The sequence below is a fragment of the Lampetra fluviatilis genome, chromosome 12, assembly GCF_964198595.1.
Source record: "Lampetra fluviatilis chromosome 12, kcLamFluv1.1, whole genome shotgun sequence".
In the NCBI taxonomy this organism is placed as follows: domain Eukaryota; kingdom Metazoa; phylum Chordata; class Hyperoartia; order Petromyzontiformes; family Petromyzontidae; genus Lampetra; species Lampetra fluviatilis.
In genome coordinates this window covers 12812035-12834161 of record NC_136286.1, presented here as the reverse complement: position 1 = coordinate 12834161, position 22127 = coordinate 12812035, and the positions used below count along the sequence as shown (strand labels likewise).

Here is a 22127-nt window from a genome sequence, read left to right as displayed (position 1 = left end):
TGGAGTTTGTGCGTTCTCCCCATCGTCACGTGTATTTTTTTTTGGTTCCTCCGGTTTTTCCCAAATTTTTTAAACGTGCATTTAGATTAATTGGCTGCTTTACATTTCCAGATGATAAGCCACTTCGTTAAGCTATCATTTGTGGCCAGGTCGTTTCTCAAAAAAGAGCTATATAGGTCAGTGGGCCTTACCTGGTAAAGTAAAAAAAAATAGAATTGCAAGAACACCAAAATGTTAATATTCATCCTTTTAAAGGTTCTTCATCCAAATTTAGTTCATATGTTTTTTTGTGTTGTTACGTACAGTGAAACTCATCTTCATCCATCCCTTATTGTCCAATTTTCCAATGTCCATGGATAACATTAAGAAAATGCACAGATAAGGGCACAAAATAGTATCCGAGATTAGCGGCACCCCATATCAGCGCATCGGCCATGGGGGTTGACCGTACTTCACCACGCTGGTCAGTTGGGGTTGGTGGATGGAGGGTCTGCTGATCCAGTTCAGATATCACTCGCTACTCATGTTCGCTGCAGCCTGGAATCGAACTCAGGATGCCGGGTTTACAGCGCGGTGGACTAGCTACCGTGAGGTCACTTCTCACCCCGCATTCATAATGTTAATGCACCACGTTGCATGGCTCACACGGGGGTCCAGACTCAATTGAAAAACTTGTTTTATTTGGAGCAAATAATTTTTTTCTTTTACTTTGGCTAAACTCTCCAACAAGGACGTCAGTACTCTTTGGTTCTTTCGGTAAAGTCACGTAGGTATAAAATAAATCACGACGTTTCGATTGCAACACAAGCAATCATCATCAGGTGGGAAAACCACAGCAAAAAAAAATATTGCGTGGTTTTCCCACCTGATGATGATTTCTTGTGTTGCAATCGAAACGTCGTGATTTATTTTATTTTATACCTACGTGACTTTACCGAAAGCACCAAGGAGTATGGATTCCTGCAGTCACGAAAGCTTCCAATCAAAGACGTCAGTGCAGCACAATGCTAGCTCGACCACGACCGCCGCATACACCCTGGCGCAGGAGGCACCCACGTGAATGTTTACAATGCCATCACATCGTTCACTGTTCGTTCTTGTTTTATAGGAAATGCTGGACATCATGAGATCCATTTACGACATGATGGGGAAGTACACGCACCCTGCTGTGAAAGATGAAGCACCACTAGAACACGTTGAAAAGTTCTTCCAGGTGAGCGCTTAAAATAATCTCTTCGAGCTATAACATTTAATTCAAATTGTCCCTATGACGCATGCAAAAATGAATTGACTTGTTACTTTTTTTGAGCAAATACTTAGTGAGTGACTCGTAGGCATGATTTCAAAAAGTCCAATGCCAACCTTAATCATATGCCTAACATGTTTATCGTTCACTACTTGACCATCCTAGTCCACTCCATTACTGCATTTGTGAATTCCTACAGTTCCTCTGGTACTGTTCCTCTAGCCCTCAAGGCAACCATTATTACCATCCCATCCGAAAGAAAGATCCATGAATCCTGACATCCCACACATCTACTGCGCTATTGTGGATAACCAATGAACTTTTTCTGTTTGTTGCTGTAACGTGCTTACTAGTTTTGACTAGACATCTGTGAAAATTGCTTGACAGCTCATCGGATTCCTCCAGTATAAATAAATATTCTGATTCTGAACTGTAGTTCTCTCTCTATCCTCAGTCTAATAGACCTCACTGATGTGTTTAATCCTGTCCAACACTCCATCCACCTCGATGCCCAGTATAAATGTGCTTCTCTGCCTATCACAATTATTTCCTGATTACTCTGTCATCTCTGCTGTCTTGACTCCATTTCAACCTGGATCATGTCTACTTTCTCCATATAAATATTGCACTTCATTCCTTAACCGATGTCCTCTTAATTGGCACAAGAAATCTCCGCCTGGTCACGACCCAACACCGAGTATTCAGTGTTATGACATGTAACAATAATCTCGCTAAGAATTTCATAACCTTGATGGCACGGATGATCCAGAATTCGCTTTATCGTCTGACATCTGTCAACTCTACAAGGCTCCCTGTGCATAATTTCCCACATTCGCAATTTCCGTACCCTGTCTGCTGCTATGAACCCTCATTGATGCCTTTGTTACTTCTCGCCCGTCTCCTCCATGGCTTTCTTAAATCCCTCGCTGCAAAACTCCAGATCATCTCAAATGCCACCGCCAGACTGTCTGACTTGCATCAGCAAATGGGCTCACATATCGCGAATGCTCAAATCACTCCAGAGGCTCCAAATTTCATCCAGAAAAGACGACAAGATCACCCTCACTGTTTATAAGATCATAAACAATCTTGCACCAACCTCCCTCCTATCACTGTCACTGTTTCCCTCTTTGTACACATCCACTCCAGCAACAAAGGCCTCTTAAGTGAAACTTATCGTCAACTTTCAAACTGTGGGAGGCTACTCCTTCTGCTTTATAGCTTCCTAAGAATGGAATTCTCTCCACCTGTTCATCGATGTGACTGATTATCTCCCCTTCTTCAGGTTCAGGCTTAACATATGTCGTGTTTCCTGTCTTTGGCTAGTTGTCTGTCTGACTCGTTGTCTCTCCATCAATACCTGCCCCCATGTTTTTACATCTCTACTCCTCTTCACCACATCTTAATCAAGATCATCACCCCTTCCACTAGCGCTGTCTGCCACTATGTGCAGCGTCTTAGATATTTTGCTGTATGTTTTTTTTTACGTTAATTGTCTTGTGTTTATTTTACCCAAATGATGAATAGCATATGCAATAGGTGTTGATTTTGAATCAACATCACTGTGATTTTCTTTCTGCTATCAGATACACTATCTTCTTTTTCAGAAAATGGACAAAAACAAAGATGGAGTTGTTACAATAGATGAGTTCATGGACACTTGTAAAACGGTGAGAGACGTTACCCACGCGTCACATATTTATCACCGCATTTGATTTGTGAGAAATTCCACTGAAACAAAAGTGGAAGAGACTTCAGAATAACGTGTAAAGTTCTCTATTTCAAAAAAAAGTCGAGCCAAATGACACATTTTACGATCTTCGCTTTCTACGGTGGGTGGCGGCTGTTTCGATTGCCATCTGTAAATATAAAATGACCAATTCTGTTCCACGCATTTCCATTTCCCGCGATGCACCGTCCGTCATGATGCGCACAGCCCTTTTGTCAATCCACTGCTGAACGAGGCCATGAGGGTTATTGGACCATACTTCACCCGATTACTGCGGGTTGGTGAAGGTGGAAAGCGGAGGAGCACAGAACAACACTCGATTATGCTACACTGCCCTCTGCTGTTGCTGCCGACGACGATGTTGCTTGCACCTATTTTATTTCCACAGTGGTTACCTGGCAAAGCAGTATTCAGGCTCAATTCTGCTGTTAACGAGTGCTTCTGCGTTGTTTCTCTTCAGGATGACAGCATCATGCAGTCCATGCATCTTTTTGAGCACATAATATAACCCTGCGTGCTGAACGGATTCTCCCAAGAATTACTTTTTTTGCTGAGAAGTAAAACATTTAGAGGAGGAGGGGGAAAAAAAACCTGCATGAAAACAAACACTTGGAAGAGAAACTTCTGTCCGTGACTATTTTATACTCCAGTGTTTTCACTAGATTTAACAACTTCGTATACCAAGTTAAAAACATGACGCAAAAAAGAAGAAAAAACGACCATCCATCAATGATTTTAACGGTTTTAAACGTTGATGCCGGCCAAGTTAAGACCGGTTCCGGAAGCTTGATTGGCAGGAATAGACATGCACAGCAGCCTGCTTAAACGGTTCGATTCGTCGTCGAACATGAAGAAAATAAAGTTTGATTTGTGCTCAAACAGTGGGACCATTTTGGAGGCGATGGAATGTCTGTAAAGTCTCTTTGTACCTTTCTCTTTTGTTCGTCGTGTGTCTGGCAATAGAGATTTCGTGGCGTTTCTTTGCATGGACATTGCCGTACAGCTTATTTTAAGGCAATCTGGCCAATTGTCCAGCCACGGTATTTTACCACTGATGCATTTAGCCGAGAACATTTGTATAATTTAACTTTTTTAATTGTTTAACGTTTTTTTTTATTATACAATGCAATGTGAGTTATCAATCGTTTATTCTACTTACAATGAAAATTCTTCCCCACCGCTGTATTTCCTTCTCTTAACCGAGTGTAACCATGTCCACCAAGTCACTGCCAGTTATGACGAGGGTTTGTAAGGAGAAAATATCATGTATAGTTAATATACTGCATCATGTAACCTGCAGTTCCAACATGTAATTTACACTGAAAATAACACGGTCGAAAAATGTAAAGTCTTAAATATTTTTTTAAGTATCAAATGTTTTCATGAAAGCAAAACAACGGAATATGTGGTCTGGTGAAAATAAGGACTTCCATTGTAACTTCATTATTTGATTTATTATGTTTTAATAATGATTTGTGTTCAGATAATTTTAACTGTGTTATGTTAGCGTTGAACACCACACAAGGTGTTGCAAACACACAGGCTCGATTAACGTAAAACATTTGAAATGCAAAGTGTACATTAGTTACAGGAAGATAATTGACGATGGTCATTTCCCCATATTTTTGTATATCAATCGAGCTATATTGGTCTCAGAACAGCATTAATGGTGATGGCAGTCACATTCATTGTATCCACCAATGAGCATGATAACATAGTCCAATCCATACCAACAGCATGATAATACGATGGACAGCACCGACAAAATAGTTTTAAAGAATGCAACAGACTTTAGATATAAAGATGTTGGTGCTCATGCTGGTAATAGTTATTGTGCTACCTAGATAAGCACATTCACAGTCCCACGTTTAGTCTTAGAACAATAATAACAATGCTTCACTGTTTGATGAGGTTTTTTTTTATTAGGATATGGCAGAAAGATCCCCTGTTTGACGGCTCATCTTGGCTCGCCTTGATGCTGCTACTATAATTCTGACTAATTCGTGTAGAATTGTTTTGCATAAGTGTTCTTTTAAGTCCATTTTGCCAAATGTATTGGCAACAATAGCACATCAACGTACTTGAATGCTGGCATACAGGCAAAATCGGGCATTCTCTAGATTGACCACTAGATGGTGATATTCAAACATCGTATGAATCCATGAATGTCCTTTATTTTAGGCACACTCAAATACTGTATTACAAATAAGCGTTAACCACAATCTTAATCCTGAAAATTGCAGCCAAAACCGATTGCAAATTTTGACTTATTTACCCGGCGGCTAAACAACTATTTACAAAATGACATTTAATCCCTTTCCCCTAATTAACCTATTGAATGGGAAATTCGGGCTGTCAATACAGTTGGAGGCATAGCTGCAAGTGCAGATGCAGAACAGTTTTCGATTCAGTATAATCTTACAGGAGCATTGTGCAATGGGATACGAGCAGTTGAGGAAGTGTAAAATGATTAGGCCCCAAACATCCGTTGTGTCGCACATTCCGAGCGTGTACGATCCCATCATGTATTGATTCAAATTGGGCAGAGATAGGCCTTGGCCTCAACCCTGATGATATCGACTGAAATGGATACAAAGTACATTTGTGGCTGCAATTGAATGTTACCCAACAGCGTGTGAGTGTAGGGAGCTGAACGGTTTGTGAGTGGGGATGTCGCGCAGCAGTGGGTAGTAAGCATGTTTCACATTCATTGGACATAGGTCAGTGGTGATTCATTCATAGGGTCCTGTGTTTTTGGAACTGTCCTGCCCTTGTTTTGGGCTAAGAATTGGAATTGATTGGTAAGCTTACCAAAAACCCCAGAATGTCAATGATGTGTACGGTATTGTGATGATACATTCTTTTGTGTGCATAGCTATTAAGAGCTTTCACTTATGAGAGCTCAGTGCTCTGTAAAATTTTTATTGAAAACAAATTTCACCTGCAATTGTATCCCTTGTTTACTACAATGGAATAACTGCTGAGACACACTCGCCTGCCATTGCAGGATAGATTGTACACATTTCGCATGCAGGCCACAGACTTCAAGAGGCATGGTGGCCACATCCTTCAAGAGCCAGTACTACAAAAATAAATCCGAATTATGTACGGCAAAAATAAATCCCCTCCAGCAGTGGCAGAGGTCCAAAGATGTTCGAAGCCTGAAGTGATGACGACTACTGCTGGATATCCACCGGCCACTTTTGATTTGTGTTGAAGTTGCTCTGAGAATCAGGGAGCCACGGGGCCCCTTGCAATAACGCAGGTCGCACCGACGAGTAAGATCGACCCAGATCGCTGAACGCACGCACATACTGTGCTTGCTAGCCCTCCCTGTTTTAAAGCGGCTGTCTCGTTATCAAGGAGCCCGTGTGTGAAACCTGACACTGCAAACAAGTCTCGGTTTGCCGTGTCGCACAGGAACGTGTCGCCATATCCTTCCTGTGAGGAAGTGTTTGGGTTTCTTTTACATCAAACTGTATTCCTCATTCATCGTCGGTGCATATGTTTTTACATTATCAAAATCCTCTTTTTTTCAAATACACGTTAAATGTAAAGTACAATACACAAATCTAGACATTTTTTTCCCCCAGGAGGGCCTCACTCATGGATGGTTCTGCTATTGGATGTTTGGGCAATTTTCTCTTTTAGAGTGTCTTTGTGTATGGAAGGAAGCAGGAGTGCATGTAAAGGGCCCACACATGACGAGATACTGATCAAACTCTGCATCTTTTGATCACCATCCTATTTGCTGTACTGCAACCGACTCTTTGCTTTATGGGGACCCATTCACACCATCCAAGATCCACCCAAAACAACCAGGGGGCCAGTAGCTGATCAAAGTTCATCACCAAACCCAGCCGATCATACCTATAAGTTGTGACTGACACGTCACAGACACTTGTGCAAATGAATCTCATGAATTTCGAGAAGGCTAGGACCGGAGTTGAATGGTCCGTGCTCCAATGTAATTGCAGTGTTTAATAGCATGCATATAAAGGTTCTTGCAGTACAGAAACATACCAATGTGTTTGCATTGGGAGGCTGACATTGGCTAATCACTGTGCACTCGAAGCAATGAAATGCTAACGCTGCTTCTGCTGTCACTCGATAGGACATAGACACAATGCAGATCTCCACAAAGAATTGGCGATTACATATCACATGCGCATACTGTTGTGGTGTCTCCTCTATAGTTTTAACTGTCATACTGCCATTCGTTGCTGTGTATGGGCTATATTATCAGTTCCGTAGTTGGCACCACCACATCATGGAGAATGATCGAAAATTGCACGTCTGATAAAAAAAAACACAATTGTTCATTGGATATTCAGGTTCAGTAGATACAGTAATACAGATGTGTGTGGATATACTTTAAAATTATCCTGACATTTGCTATTGCTCGGCAGAAATTCATCATACAGGACTGTTTGAAAAATCGGCACGTAACTTCTCAGATTGAAGATGCTGTACTCTTCAAACATGAGACCACTGCTACTTATAGTCCTTGGGCCAGAGTAGAAATTGGCAGCACCTCAAGGTAGCACTTCTGTTGTACCGATGTATTCATACGGCTAATGAGAGTCTATTATTTGATTACCCCAACTAATTTCAAGTGTTTTTCACATCATTCTCTGTTGTCGGCCACATATAAATTGGAACCTCTTCAAGTTATGCCACCTGTTGTAGTAATGACAAGCGAAATGTCTAGTCTGGGCGCATGCACTCTTATAAACATGTTTCAAGAAGTCCCTCCCAGAAGTTATTGCAATGCATTACTATTACGGACAAAACAGTTATTTTCAAGTGTGTATGATTACTATAACGTATTTAGATCGATGAAGAGATAGCACACGTGAGCACTGATAAAAAATGTTTTTTAAATAGTGACCTAGTTCGCAGTCTACTTGATAGAAAATAATGTTTAAAGCTCCTAGCATTGCCAAATTATATCTATAGGTAAAACACCAAAGCACCGTGTGCTGTAAAGCTGACTGGACGGTATACACACACACACTGTGATATCACTATAGCGCCGCTGTGTGCTGCAGTCAATCCAAACACAATACGGTATGAAATTAGCATTTATTATATGCTTCATCAATATAACTCGAGATTAATACGGGGAAATTATTAGGCCTCCCGAGCCAATACAAAATGAATTACAGTTAAATGAATCACAATTATTTTGCATATGCAGTATTATACAAAATGCATAATAGAGGTTTATGTTGGGTTGGATCGCGTCATTAAACCCGCCACCACCCGACACAACCAATTAGTAAGGGTTGTCACGTAAACAGAACGTGCCAATTCGTTACTGGTACAGCACACCGCTTGTGTGTTGGAGAGTAAACCCACAACATTTTGGACGCGAAAGACTGTTGACTTTGAGTCTTATACAACTGGGTAATCTGGTCACGTAACAATGCTGGCCTGAAACAGAAAACCTTGTACCGTGAACTGTGATTGAAATCCTGAATATGTTGCAATGACAATTGCCAGGAAATGCACTCTACTTAATTTTAAATAAAATGTAGATTTAACAGTACTTGATTTTTGTTGATGATGATGGCCACGGGAACAATTAATTAATCCACAATATGGCATGGCAGTAAAAATTCCCATCATTATTGGTCAGAAGTTGTGTCATTCACAAAATACATGTTCTTGAAGCTGGCCTGTGTTCCACTACTGTCTAAGGCTATTGGCAAGTGGTGGCTACTAGTATTTAGTGTCAATTAATTAATTTGCATAGAGAAGAGTAGGCACTTCACAAGTTGTCCATTTCAATATTTAATGGTGGTACATGTCCAGGTGTTATCAGATCACCTTGTCACTTCTAGTGCTTTGCTATTTATCCTGCAAAGGCCACTTTGCTTTTGCAGCTCAAACCGCAAATACCAACTATGCTTCATACAGTATTCCTGCATACAAAATATACTAACTAAATATTATCTTCATGAAGCAGTGTGTGTGTGTGTATAATAGTATGCTGTAATATGACCTATTTTGTAAAAAGGTTCTATCACCAACGCTCAATTGATGTCACATTAAAGTTACAATAAATTATGTTTATTTCAACAAAATGTCCACGCTCGATTCTTCCTTTCCTCAATCAATTCTTGAACAGACGTAATTGTTTCAACATATTGCACGTCAATGCAAGCATGCGTAGTTGTAGTTGAATGTGAAGGTGACACAGAGGTCAAAGGCGCAGTCCTGCATTTAGTTTTCTCACCCCAATGCCGTTGGATGAGCCTCCACTGGAGGGCGCTCGACAATAGATTCTCTGAACAGGGCTCTCAAGTGTCGCGAATTGATGACCTCATCCTGGTCACCAATGGTTTTTGCACGGAACAACAACAAAAAACACAAATGGTCGCATCAAAGTGATTTAATTGAAGTTAAGGGATTGTTACGTCTGGCCATGCATCACCGGGCATCCTACACGCGTCTTTGGTTTAATCCGCTCCATCTCCGCATTGGACACGGGCACGTTTCCCTTTTGCCTGCCACTCCCAAGATTACTGAGGGGCTACTCCTGCGTGGGTGTTCTCTTCGTGTGCTCTGGGTCTGTTTTATGTTGTTTTTTTGCTGCCTTGGCCCAAGCTTGATAAATGTAAGTTATTTTATTTTTTTCATATTATTTGAGTCCTTTTGGTAAATTCACGTAGATAGGTTCAAATTAACACATACAATAAACATAAAAACTACGACGTTTCGATCACAACACAAGCGATCGTCAAACCTTTGAAGTTAAGGCAGGCTGTTATTAAGTTAAGGCAGGCTGTTTTTAAAGGTTTTTAAGGTTTAAAGCTTTAAATGTTTTAACCTTTAAAAACAGCCTGCCTTCAGCAGCGTTTCCCTTTTTTTTCCTTCTGATGACGATCGCATGTGCTGTGATCAAAACGTTGTAGTTTTTTGTTTATTCTATTAATTTGAACCTATCTACGTGACTTTACCGAAAGACCCAAAGAATATGAATTCCTGCAGTCACGAAAGCTTTAAGTCAAGATTGATTTATTTTGACTTCGTGACTTGCTTATATTTTTCTCTATTTTTCACTCTTGTCGGGTTTTCTTTTTAGCATTGTGTTGTTGTAATTTGCTAACCCTGCCCATACTGGACAGTTTTAGTTTGTACATATTTTGTATATATTTTGTATATATTTTATAAGTGATTTGTTTACCTCGACGATACTTTGCACTCCAATCGTGTTTTTGTATTGTTGTGACGTTCTGACCCCGTGCCCCATACTGAACCTCTGTGGAAAAGAGCTTCATTGCTCATCGGATTCCTCTTAATGCAGTCTAGATTCTGACTACTCGAGCAGTGAGAGCCACCCCTACCTTAGCCAATGTTCTCAACAGTCACTGTGGGTTTCTTCACTTGTGCATATGTTCCCTAATCCGTGTCTTCCTCTTCCCGTCTCTGTTTCTCAACGTCTCCTTTCTTATTGGCACATTTCTGCTTTCAACGTCGATGTGCCATGTTTGTGATCCGTGTCTTAAGCAATAATTTCCACGGATAATAATTTAAAAAAAATAAGGTATCAATGTTGTTGGATTCACTCTTCAACACACTGGTTGGGCTAAGTAGTGAACTATTTGTCTTTTGTCAACGTGACAATTTTTTTACTGATTGGCCGTGTCGGGTGGTGGAGGGTTACGATACATTTATAAGTAACGCGATCTAACCCCAAAAAACCTTTATAATTATTTTTTTCGGCATGTTGGTCATTTATTTTCATGGTTAAATTCAGTTTTCTAACACCACTTGAGCATGCTCTCATGTGCCTCTGTATTCACAATGTTAATCCTTCTTCACTTTCAATAGCTGCACTAGTCGGAGGTGTTTTTTTTTACAGTTGCGTCCATCCAACATATATCTTTCAATGTTTGGCAAAATTGTGCATGAATTTTCTTTTGATATGAAGGAAATATTAATCATCTCATATATGCTGATGACAACGTGATGTTGACAACCATTGGTAATGAACCACAGACATTGAATAAAGAAAACTAAACCTTTTTTTATATATGACATAAAAACTAAACTGTTTATAGTTTAGTTTTAGGAAATGCATTGCTTACAATCATCCCGGATTTTATAAAATGTGCTTAAACTTGAGAGTAAATCGATTGTAAATGCTCAAGGATAAAAACAATATATCTAATGTTCTGCCCTTTGTCAATTCACTCGCAACGAATTGCCACGTTTAGTTCGTCACAAACCCTTCTTACTAATTGGCTGCGTTGGGTGGTGGCGGGTTTAACGACACCTCTCTCATGGATAATAGTGTCGCCAATGCCTCCTTCTATGTGCTAGCATTTGAAACTGTTTAAAAGCTTTGCTCTGGCAGGTGCCACGCTATTGGCATTAGTTGGCGCACCTTGCTGAGACTGCCATCTGGTGGAACTGTGTGGATACATTGAGCGCGATGGCTTGAAGGGAAGCCCGTCTGGTTTTAAGGTGCCAGTCGGCTCTTGCCCTGGTTGATTGTACAAAGCTGTACTCTGTAATTTCAAATAAAACCAAATTGAACATTTGAAATTGTGCAACACACCAGCGCTTATGCAATTGATGTGCATATTGTTTTTCTAGTTAATGGATAAGGCAGTAGTGTACTATGTATATGGAGACATACGTTAGAACAATGTGATAAAGAGTCTTGTTAAAATTACACCTTTGCAGATTATATAAATAATACATGTTTAAGTAATTAATGCCAAAGTTAAGCACATGCTTTCAAACAAATTATCCTCGAAGTTATTACACTTTAATTGGCTTTAACCACACAATCGCTAAGTAGTTAAATCCTGTACTGCTAACGCATACTTGAGGGGACATTTGCAATTATTGTCCAGTGTATGTTTATATGAATTTTTTTTTTCATTTTACAAATTACCGAAAAGGTTATTGCACTTCATAGGCATTATTGCGTACATGCAATATTGCCATAATGCATGTATCCTTGAGATGAAATGTAAAATACAGGACTAAGCATTCTATTTCAAAATGCAGAATCGGTGAATAATGCGTTGCGAATTTTCAAACAGAAGAGCGGAGTGAAGCAACTTCTAAGGTGTCGTCGTGAGCAATGCTTTCAGTGGGTTGTGAATGCACCCTGTATATCGGCACCTTAACGCGATGTCAAACACGCGCATGTGTTCGCGAAACCAAAACTAAATTAATAAAATAACTTTGAAAGGTTAATTTAAAAAAACACTTTTGGTTAAGTCTAAAAATGGCAGTTTTGTGAATTGCGAAAGTGTGCAAGGAAACCACAGCCTTCTGCATCAGCTGAACGTTTCCATTCTGTTGACAGATCCCTGTTTGCTTTGCACATTTGTTTTGTCCCGACAGAGTAATCAGAAGCAATTACATTGCTGTAGTATCATTTGTTAGCGTGCAACCTGAATAATAACAATGATTGTATGTCGAACTTTTTTCGCACTGTACGTAGCCTACCGTGCACAACCAGACATTGTGTGGGGAAGGAAAAAAATGCTCCCCATTTATGATTCAAAAATATCTTTATTAGGTGAATGCAGTACCAGCTACTGTCACACGCTCTTTGTAAAATCTGAAAATATATATATACTTTCACGAATGTTTGTGCTATGAGTTACATCTAATAGTGTTACCATTACAATAATGTATGTTTAAAATGATTGACAACAAATTATAATATGATTATTATAACATACCTGCAGAATGCAATTGAGAAATTCACCATTCGTCGGTACATTAATGGTGCATTTAAAGCCAGTTGCCAACCCATTGATAAAAGCCTGGCCATGCCGTGCGGGTCATGCGAGTGTTTGACCATACTTCACCACACTGGTCAGTGCGCGTAAGCGAAGGCAGGTCCGGTTCAAGATGCCATTCTACACTGATGTTAGCTGTGGTCGGGAATGAAATTCAGGTGACCGCGTCCATAGCCCAATGCGTGAATAACTGTCCACCGCTCCACTCCACTATGGATGATAAATTGTGGTTACATAATGTGGCTCATTATTATTGCTAACAAGTCATGGTGAGTGCCATTGTCCACTGAGTGTAAAAAAAACGTGTTGTACCAGGCAATCGTCTCAGCAGAGCCGCAGTCCTCACACTGCCGGTGTGGTTAACAGTTTGACCGTGGGAAGTTATTTTTAGCACCTAAAGATTATCAGCAATGGAAAATGTAACTTCTTTCCACAGTGGATTAAATATAATATGCACCGAAGGCATGCGTACCTGTTTCATTTGAACGTAGGGTCGCTATGGCATGTTTGAAATGTCTGCTCTTTAAGAGACCGTTTTAAATTATATATTAAACACTAAATACACCGATGTGCTGCTGGATGGTATAGTACCGCGTTCACATTTCTGAAGCTAAGCAATATCCATATAACAATATAAACAATAGCCATATAACAATAGCCATATAACAATAGCCATATAACAATAGCCATATAACAATATCCATATAACAATATAAACATAAAAAATATCAACAATAGCCATATAACAATTGATATTGCCTCCCCCGCCCCTGCTCCCCAGCATGCAATGCAATGTCACAATGTAAGTCACCAATTCAAGATTGTCTTTGTCTCATTTGTTCAGTCAAATTCATTTTGTATTTTATGTCCTCCATACAGTCTCACATCCATTACGAAAACCCAAAGGCTTAATTTTCAAAATTCTTGCGTGCGAATTAAAGGCTTGTATCATGAGTGTAAAGCTGAAGTTAAACGATGCAATGTCCATGCAATGCACATGTACTGCCTGTACGTTAATCCACTGTTGGACGAGAGTATGCCCATGGCGTTCAAGTTGTGATGATTATTTGACCATACTTCACCACGCTCGTTAGAACAGATTAACGAGAGAGGGGATTGTCTGGAACATCAAACTGAATTTCGATGCACTTCTCTCTACTGCTCACTACAGCTTCTAACACAGAAGTATGCACGATGGTCAGACTTACATTGCGGGCTGTGCAGTAAAAAGCCATTGATACACCGTACTTCTATGCTCCTGCACCTACGTTATGCGCCTTCACCCATCTCCCAGTACAACGCAAGAGCTGAAATAGCCACGATTCTCAAGAATGCTAAGAAACCCACTAGCAACATTAGCAAAATCGAACACTCTGAACTCGCGAATTTAAAAAAAAGAGAGATGATACAGTCATCCTCTCGCCCGACAAGAGCAATGCTACGGTTATCATGGGTAAAGACTCATACAACAACAAAATCCAGGTTATTTATTACTATTATTTTATTATAATTATTATGTTTACCTACGTGACTTTACCGAAAAAACCTCAATATGAATCCTTGCAGTCACGAAAGCTTCAAATCTATAAGTACAACGCAGCTCATCAAGTCCAAGGCGGTGTCCTTCATTGCAAGGCCCGCGGGTCACTGGCGGCCCCTGGTGACCTTTAGTGGCCCCCCGACACGACACAACGAGTGATGACGCCCTGTGCAGCGCGAATGTGGCGGTCCTCGGCGAAAGTGGCCCCCCTATGAAAAAAAAACTGGCCCAAGGCGTACACGAAACATGCTCAATTGACGCCAGCGCATCAGGCATTGCTGGAATGTCACTGCGGAGAGGAGCAGATGGCCACATATGCACCTCGACTACGAAATTAGGATCCGTCACGCTCCGGGAAGGGAAAATGCTCTCAGTCGCGCTCCGCTCTGCAAAGCAACGGAGGGCACACGGGAGACTTTGATCAGTGAACGCCTTGGACGTGCTGCTGAGGATGAAGTCCTCTCGTACCGGCGAGACATGGGCGACGTCGAGCCTTGGCCACCAGCAGTCGATCTTCAAACGATTCCGTGCCAGCGTGATGAACAAAGGCGGTGGTATATGAAGAGGGCCTTCGATAAGAACTTCGTGATCTTACCCCAGGACCACGAAGTTCACCGTGGGCAATATTGTTTCCATGCGTACGAGAGCTTGGCCGCTTCGTGCCGTTATGCATTAAGGGCCGCCGTCTCGTATTATTTCACATGCATTGCGGCTCTTAGTTTTTTTTTAAATCAAACTTTTAAAAGATGCCTCTTCTCGTTAATTTTGGTGACCGTCCCCTGGGCTAGATCCTCCTGTGGTTTCCCAGTGAGGGCCGAGAGGGGCTGTTGGCCCTCCCGCCCACGCTCGAATGTTTCACACTTTGACATCGGCCGCCTTCTTTGACGCTCAGGATTGTTCAAGCGCCTCGCCAAAAAAACATGTTGCATTGCGTAACATGAGGTGTTTAATTTGAAGACTGAAACAAAGTTGCAAGTAGCGATGGTGTACTATTTAACGTGAACTTAAACGTCCATTTTTTTTTAAATCGATAAATAATAACTTGTACTAAAGAATACAACGCATGCATACAGTAGATTTCTCATGATAGATTTTTTGGATTGCAATATTGGCCTTGCCAATCTATCGGCTTGCCTGCCTCACTTCATGACTGTAATTGTGATTGCGTGGTCTCACTGCACAGCTGCCAACGCTCTGGGCTGGAAATGTGGAAAGCTGTTCTACGATGAATACGTCTCATGTTCCCAATATCAAAAACTATTTAGAACGTATCAGGTAACGCCCCGCTGAGCTATGTGGCTCTTTTTCAGAAGCGGCCTGGACACAAATGATCGCTCAACGAAGTGGCTTATCACGTGGAAATTTCTAGCAGCCAAATACTCTTTAGTGTACGTTTCTAAATGTGGAGGGAAACAGCAGAGGACATGCAAAAAAATCCACAGGGAGAGAGACACGCAAACTCCAAATATACAGCAAGGGTCGGGATCGGGATCGAACCCACGACTTAGTGTATATCAGGCAAGGTAGTTAACATTTCGCCACTGTGATGCCCCATACATAAGGACGATGATACGGCCGAATGGTAATGGTTTGCGGAGGTTCTTGGTTCGAGCCTATTTGCCACCCTGAGTAATGTCGTCCTGTACATTTCCTGTGGGTCTATTGACACACAATATGTGGCGTCTGCTTAACAGTAGACGATTAAGATACCATGACGCTAATCGAAAGAGTAGGCCAGTATAACGGTTAAAACGTACCACATTTTAAAATGACTCACAAATGAATGCATTGGGTAAAACCACATACCAAGATCGTCCCCAACTGTCAGACTATATCTGTCAGTGAAACCTAGTGCCTTCATGAACATTGAGCTATCATAATGGTGTAAATACCAAATATACTAATTATGCTTATGTTGACTCAGGCCTTTATAATTTAATACCCCATCAAACAATGTGATAGTTCAGAATAAGCAATGCACAGGTTTAACATTGCAGTCCATGTGCTGACACTCATGTCACAAGATAACAAGATAGAGTTCTAGCTGAGAAAACCATTTCAGTTTTGTGGAGAGGGTTAAGTGTCGAACAGTGGCAGCCCCATGCCTCCATTCCTAGGAGAAGTGTGTGTTGGTGGATTTATGTAACCGATCATTGGAGCACACAGGCAATGCGTAATACTCCACAAGTGCTGGGCTTCCATTACACCAGTCCTAGAAACCTGCATGGGCTTCTTTGTGCCCACCAGGTAAAATTAGGTCTGATGATGAAGCCACTGCCAGCGCATTGCTGCCTCAAACTAGACCGAAGAACTGCCACTGGTTTGAATCTACCACAAAGGTGCTGCATAAATATGATAGGACTTCAATGCCCCACAGAAGATATAATGTCGACCACATAAGACCAAATGTTTTGACAAAATATCCTAGGGTACCTTTGTTGGCATGCACATTTAAGGTGTGTGTGTGTTGAATGCGAATAATTTCCAGTGGTTTTGATGTGAAATTTAAAAATTATTAGCATTCTAATATAGTGACAATAATGTATACTGTGTGTAAATAACATCGTGTATAAAATTCTCCAAGAGGCCCTGACATGAAGGGCGCTCTACCAAAAAACGAATAATCATGCAATAATTAAAGTAGTAAAATAATTATAATCGTTAGTCATTTGTAAATCCACTGCTAGTCCTTACCATCGGAGCCATGCCAGTTATGGGAGTTTTTTGGGCCATTTAAGTCCCTTTGCGTTCTAATATTTCGTGCAGTTCATTTTTAACAGTTGTCAAAATGACTACGCCATCAGCAATTCTGGGATGGTTACCATATTCTCTGCACTGCACATATATATACAGTACACTATATATGCGCCTTTTTCAGAGAAACAAAGGAAAAAAATGTTGGTTAAATGTCATCTGAGACAGAGACTATTTTTTAGTTGAGGAAGTGCCCTTCGTTAAAAAGGAACACGCAAAATGTGCGTTAACCAAATTCGTTTCCTAAATCCACCACTAAAAAAAAACATCTTGCAGAACCTCTAATGAAGCTTAGAATTATTTTACTTTACTTACAATTATTTGACTTTACTTTAACCATAAAAACTACCCTGAAACGACTTTTCTTATAACGTGTGGCTGTGTGATTATTTTAAATAATTAAATCAAATAAAGTATAACGTTGCAACAATGGAGATAATCAATGTAGATAATAGGAGGAATGCACCAAGTGACTCCACTTCTCAAAAAAGAATAGAAGCCATCCGCAATGTTTGATGAGGGGTGGGGGGGAAATTGGATGATTGCGGATAATAGAAGGAATAGGGGTGAGGATAACAGAATCAAAAACGTGGCTATAATAACCGGCGAAGCATCGTACTCGAATTGTAAATGTTGTGGGTTTACTCTCTAACGCACCGGTGTGCTGTACTAGTAACGAATTGGCATGTTTTGTTTATCTGACAAACCTTACTAATTGGCTGTGTTGGGTGGTGGCGGGTTAAACGACACATTTATATTTATGCGATTTAACCCAAAAAAACCTTCTATTATGGGTAATATTGGTCGCGAAAGCCTACGTGTTAAATTGGTTTGTCCTTAAATATTGACTTAAAGCTTTCGTGGCTGCAGGAATTCACATTCTTTGGGTCTTTCGGGAAAGCCACGTAGATATACAAAAATAATAAAAAATATCACGACGTTTCGATCGCAACACAAGCAATCGTCATCAGGTGAAAACATAAATTACGATTTCTTGTTTTGTTGTGTTGCGATCGAAACGTCGTGATATTTGTATTATTTTTTCTACCTACGTGGCTTTACCGAAATACCAAAATAATATGGTTTGGCCTTTTTCGTTGTGAATGGTTAAATCATGATTGAACTACACATGTCAAACAGGTAAATTGCCATAAAAAAGAACAGCAGAGCTGGACATTGTAATAAAAAAACATGTACTATTACCATGTCAATAATCCTAATCCTACAATTTCACTCATTCCCTGCTCGGGATTTAAAAAAAAACTACCCTATAACCTTTCCATCCGTGGAAGTTCCCTTTGTACAATTTAATAAGTTTTGGTCTCGTTACAATAGCTATCCTATAAATACTTTTCGAAAATTAAGTCTGCACGCGATTACATGGCATCACCAAGACCTTTGTAAAGAACATGTTCGAGCTACGGATCCCGAAAACATTTCTGCAAATAGACGCCTGCTCCTCGTAATATGTCGGCATTACAGTTTCGCATCCGCTCAGTGATGAGTCGCGTGCTTGTATTAGAAACGCAGCTTCCTGCATGCTATTTACATTTGTCTGGTTTCAACTGCTTCTGTCACCCAAAATAGTAAAAGTACCACAACGTTGGCACCAAGAAATAAACGTCCTGGCGGGGGCGGGGGGGGGGGCTCGTTTCGTCGAGCACTCGTGCACGTGCCAGGATCATGCAGCATGACATTCCGACATGGCAATGGAATTCCATTCTGTTTGCATGATCCGTGTATTTAGTTTGATTTAAAATACTCTTTAACCAGTAAAATTACCTCTTGAAACAAATGACCTTATACTGTACATTACATGTCACATTGGTCGTGTAAATTAACTCGGTCTGAGTATTCGAATTATCATTTGTAACGGTGTTTCGTATGTATGTTGAACTTCTTTCGTACCGTACGTAGCCAACCGTGCTAATCGAAGGTGCACACACGGTGCAATATATTCACCGAACACGTTCAAACATTTGCAAACTTTATATTGTGTGTTTTAATTATAAAATAATAAATTACACAGCCACATGGTTTCTGTACCAATTTGTTACGGAACACTTTGTGTGCATTCGGAAGTTTTCAGTCTATATTTGAAGAAACTTGGTCAGTTCGCCTTTGGGTAATGTGAAGACTCTAATATAACACTATACGCATACAACATCTCTACTTATACTGGTAGTAACTTCCTGGTTACACCAGACCACAGGGGATTATTGTGTCCGTCCGTCGTGCAGGGAGGGGCTGGGTGGGGAGGGGCTGGGTGGGGAGGGGAGGGTGGGGAGGGGCCGGGTGGGGAGGGGCTGGATGGGAAGGGTGGGGCTGGGTGGGGAGGGGCTGCTCACCCCGTGGTGCCCTTATAAAACTCAACGTTTAACCTACTCACGCCGGCTTGTGCCCGCCCTCACAGTCGGGCATATTTGCGGAATACACCACGCCGCCGTTGACCCTGGCCACTGACCGAACAACCCAACGTTACTACCAGCTTCATCCGCAGGAATGTGTTCTGCAGTGATGTGGGGGGGGGTAAACATCGCGGATCCTGCAAACTAACTCCTTTTTTTCTGTGACAAAAAACACCCTACAGATTAATATGGATAATCGGATTCATTTTGCATGCCACTCCACTTACTGCAAAGCAGCAGAAGCCGTCTATAATGTGAATTGTGGATAATAGGAAGAAACAGGGGGGAGGATAACAAGACTGGATTGCCCCTTTTGTATTTAGTTTTTGATGGCCAAAGCGTGGCTGAGAGTGCACATGTCAATCAGGTAAATCGCCTTCAGAGTTTCGAGTTATCGTATGTGTAAATAAACTGTTTACACACACTGAGTACTGAAAAATAGTAGCGTATATTGCTCGTATAAGTTTATATCAGTAAACATGTTTTTTTACGTTTGCACAATACAAATAAATGTATACCTTATCCAGTAAATCGTGTTTACGGACTAAGCTGTCGTAGGTTAGTGGTTGCTGTTTTTGTTTACTTGTTCTGAATGTTTGTTTTTCAGTTGTTATGCTGCTGCATAGAAAGGGCATACTCAACATGAACCAAGTGGAATTTTGGGTCACGTGGCACAACCAACAAGACCACAACATCCCAAACTTCCTGTCTCCCTATTTAGCTCCACCACGTGTGCGCGCGACAGCCTCTGTTAAGCGTCACGCTACTCAACTATTGAGCCAGAAACAACCAGAGGGTTAATACTAGGTCCATGATTATAGTACGTGGCCAACTTCACTGCAGTGGTCCTTAGCAATGAATTCATGGCACATACGACCGTTCAAATGTGAACCTTTTTAGTTTGCATCAGATATCCGTGCCATCTTGCGTAACTGGAAGCACATTTGTTCTTGCATTTATTTGTCAACCATCCTACAAACTGTCATGTGTGCGTCTGCATTTGTCCATTTTGTAATTATTTGAATATTGTCTCCGGCCGATTGATGAATGGCATGCTCGTTTTAAATTACGTGACAACACACAGGGGAGAAATCTGGTGCCACAGGGGCATTATCACCGACGTTTAATCAAATGAGTGGGTGAAGATTTACGGAGAGAGATGTACACAAACGGTTCAGACGTGGGCTTTCTTCTTACTCGGGGATCATTTGCCTTTGTGACAAATCGTTCTGTCTGCTCAACCACACCCTCCCGCAGCTGTTTGTTCCGGTACTGGCGCAGTGCAAAGTTGTAGAGTGGACCAGCAGAAACAGACATTAATTCCTTTATAGAGAGACGGCAAATGAGAATGAGCCATGTGCACACATTTAATAAAATATTCCATGCAGCAGCTGTCTGACTTTCGATTCAGCACGATGCTGGAAAGTCCCTCTATAAATGCAAATCATGAATGTTTATATTACAGTGCTGTTACACGATCGCTGTCAATGATTTACGTATCACAAAGAACACAGTCGTGTTAAATTACACGACAGTACATGTAAAATTGCAATGCCCAAACATTTCATAAGCATCCAGCTTGTATCGGTCTATAATTGGCCTTCAAAAAAAGACCCGATTTGATGTATGGTGCAGAATTTATAATGAGTATAAATGGGTTATTCCATTGGCCGTGGAATGGAAAACAAGCGTTAACTGTTAGGGCACGGTTACACAAACGTAATGTGCAAGTTGAATGCATCATAGAGTGTGGGAAAGTTTAATATCTGGGTGATGGGGCAAGTTATAAAAATAATGATGGTCTTCTTGGTTCTTTCGGTAAAGTCACGTAGAAGGGAAATAAAAAAAACAATTAAATAATAGTTTTGCTTTATTATATTATTGCTTTATTTTATTATGTTTTATTTTTATTACTTTATTATTTCCCTTCTACGTGACTTTACCGAATGAACCAAGAAGATGAATCCCTGCAGTCACGAAAGCTTTAAATCGAAATAATGATGGTCTTTGTTGGAAAATTGTAATTGACACATTTATTTTGGCTTAGGATGCTATTGAGTGTGTTTTTAATGCTAAAAATGGGCATCATTACTGGCAAAGGCATTTTCCACCCACAGAAACGTTCGCGCTGCAATGCCAGCTGCTCGGTGACTGTGCACCTGAAGCCACAAACTGACATCTCAGACTTTCTGCGCCTATTGCACAAACGAGTCGTCGTGATAGTGCGCCTTTTACAAGAGAGGCACACTTTAAAAATATGTATAATTAGTAATATAAAATAGCATCACAGTGGTTTTTATTTTGTAAAATTAGAGGTTATCTTGCGCCTTAAAAAAGAAGCTAATAGCTCAGTGGGCTTTACCTGGTAAAATAGAAATCGTTTCATATTCTTGGTTATTTCGGTAAAGTCACGTAGAAGGGAAATAATAAAATAATACAAATATAAAAACATTTCTCACGACGTTTCGACTGCAACACAAGCAATCATCATCAGGTGTGAAATCCACAGCAATACATTTTGAAAAAAGTGGCTTTTTTCCAGAGGTGTGGACTCGAGTCATGTGACTTGGACTCGAGTCAGACTCGAGTCATGAATTTGATGACTTGCGACTCGACTTGGACTTGCATAACAATGACTTTGTCCCACCTCTGCTTTTTTCCTAACCTCAGCACCACA

General features: G+C 40.7%; 1 protein-coding gene across 9 annotated transcripts in view; it reads left to right on the top strand.

Moving 5' to 3' along the window:
* Positions 1–9054, top strand: part of KCNIP2 (potassium voltage-gated channel interacting protein 2) — a 362371-nt gene extending 353317 nt beyond the window's left edge. For 3 of the 9 annotated variants that reach the window (XM_078861687.1, XM_078861690.1, XM_078861684.1), the window contains exons 6-8: positions 1109–1213; positions 2833–2916; positions 3436–9054. In XM_078861687.1, coding sequence (XP_078717813.1) covers positions 1109–1213; positions 2833–2916; positions 3436–3483 — 237 coding nt within the window. In that variant the 3' untranslated portion in view covers positions 3484–9054. The remainder of the gene's footprint in view (positions 1–1108; positions 1214–2832; positions 2917–3435) is intronic. The other 6 variants (XM_078861683.1, XM_078861688.1, XM_078861685.1 and 3 more) reach the window with 3 other exon arrangements.
* Positions 9055–22127: the final 13073 nt, after the last annotated feature.